The 1,552-nt window shown below is 46.8% G+C and overlaps 1 protein-coding gene across 5 annotated transcripts in view; it reads right to left on the bottom strand.

The window, feature by feature from the left end:
- Positions 1–1,552, bottom strand: part of birc6 (baculoviral IAP repeat containing 6) — a 99,878-nt gene that overhangs the window by 70,103 nt on the left and 28,223 nt on the right. For all 5 annotated transcript variants that reach the window (XM_015401638.1, XM_015401642.1, XM_015401639.1 and 2 more), the window contains exons 11-12: positions 822–971; positions 512–737 (exon numbers count right to left, since the gene is read on the bottom strand). In XM_015401638.1, the coding sequence (XP_015257124.1) occupies positions 512–737; positions 822–971 (376 nt within the window). The remainder of the gene's footprint in view (positions 1–511; positions 738–821; positions 972–1,552) is intronic.

Here is a 1,552-nt window from a genome sequence, read left to right as displayed (position 1 = left end):
CATCTGATATGTGTTTCTGACTGTTCATTAATATTTCCCCACTAATTGAAACAAGTAAAAATGTATTATTATCTAGAGACTATTAATAACAGGAGGTGAAATGCAGCTCCAGATGTCAGTGGTGATGTCATCAGTAGGCTTCTGTTCCAATTCACCCGTATTTATTCTGCGTGCTCCCGTTCTCCAGGGAAAGGTCTTCAGGTCTTGGTCATGTGACTCTGGATTTTGGGAGTATAACTGAAGCAGAGAAGCCATGTCAGCGCTGCGGTCGGTCGTTCATGACGTCAAAAGGGAAACTAATTCTATGGTGGATATCAGCCCAGCTTCTATTGATGAATTTATCTGCTGACATTTGAAATTACCCGCATCGCTGATCAGAAACCAATCCTTTGAGTTGTTTCCATAGCAACTATAAATGAGTTATGAAGAATTAAGTTTCCAGGGTTTCCAGATCAGCACTCAGTGAATAATGAACCTGCATGCAGACGGAGAGGCAGCAAAATGTTTCCACCTGTAGCTCTGCAGCTTCCAGGTGCGGGTGTGCTGGGCTGCATCTCCATGATGCTGCTGATGGAGGTGCTGCGGATGGCGCCGCTGCTGCTGCTCCTGCTGCACCTCCACCCAGCACGGCGGGACGGTGGCCGAGAAGCGCGGCGTCAGTGTCTCAAACCGTGTCAGCTCCATCAGCGACGCCAGACTCTCCGTGGTCAGAGGTTGGTCCACGAGGAGCTCCACTCCTGCACAAGGGACGGTAAAAAGAAAATCCATCATTTTCTTTATCAGGACCGCATGGCAGGGAATTTTCCTGCTTCCTGTCCTACCTGTGATTCCAGGGCTGGATGGGTTGGAGGAGGGCTTGGCCCCCTCCAGCAGCGGCTCCCCCCCTTTAGAAAGGGTTCCATCTATAAACATATCTCCGTCATCTGCATCCTCACAAACCCCTCCAATTTGAAGGAAATGAAGTTCACCACCTTAAGAGACACAGATGACAAAAACATCAGGAGGAGTGAAGACTGTGAGGAAGTTCTAAGTGGAAACATTTCAGGAAAAACTCCACTTTAGGATGGAAAGGTGTTGCCCTGCAGCAGAAGCATTCCCCATGCAGTGGATAAAAGCTGCATTCTGTCAACATTTCTCAGAAAGCAGCAACCTTGAGTCATTAGATGTGCATCATCCCAGCTCTGCAAAAACCCACCTGTTCATTAAAACCAACATACGAAGAATTAAAACAATAAAAACGGGAAAACAATGGTGAAACAAACCAACAGTTGTACCATGATGCTGCTCTAAATATGGCTCTGGGTTCTCTTGTGACCTCAGCGATCATTTCTGATGGTGCGCCTACATTTCCTAAAGCAAACTTTGGGGAAAAAAAAAAAAAGGAGCCATTTTACCCAAAGCCTAGCTAACAAAGGCTACGTTCACACTGCAGCCTGAAGTGACACAAATCCGATTTTTGGCTCATATGCGACCTGGATCTGATCTTTTCATGGCTATCTTCACAGCACAGATCCTATTTTTTCTAATCCCACCCAGGCCGCTTGGCTCTGTG

Source organism: Cyprinodon variegatus, unplaced genomic scaffold (genome assembly GCF_000732505.1).
Source record: "Cyprinodon variegatus isolate N-32 unplaced genomic scaffold, C_variegatus-1.0 Scaffold1242, whole genome shotgun sequence".
Lineage (NCBI taxonomy): Eukaryota > Metazoa > Chordata > Actinopteri > Cyprinodontiformes > Cyprinodontidae > Cyprinodon > Cyprinodon variegatus.
The sequence above is the reverse complement of the archived record's forward strand: the minus strand, read 5'-3'. Positions and strand labels throughout refer to the sequence as shown.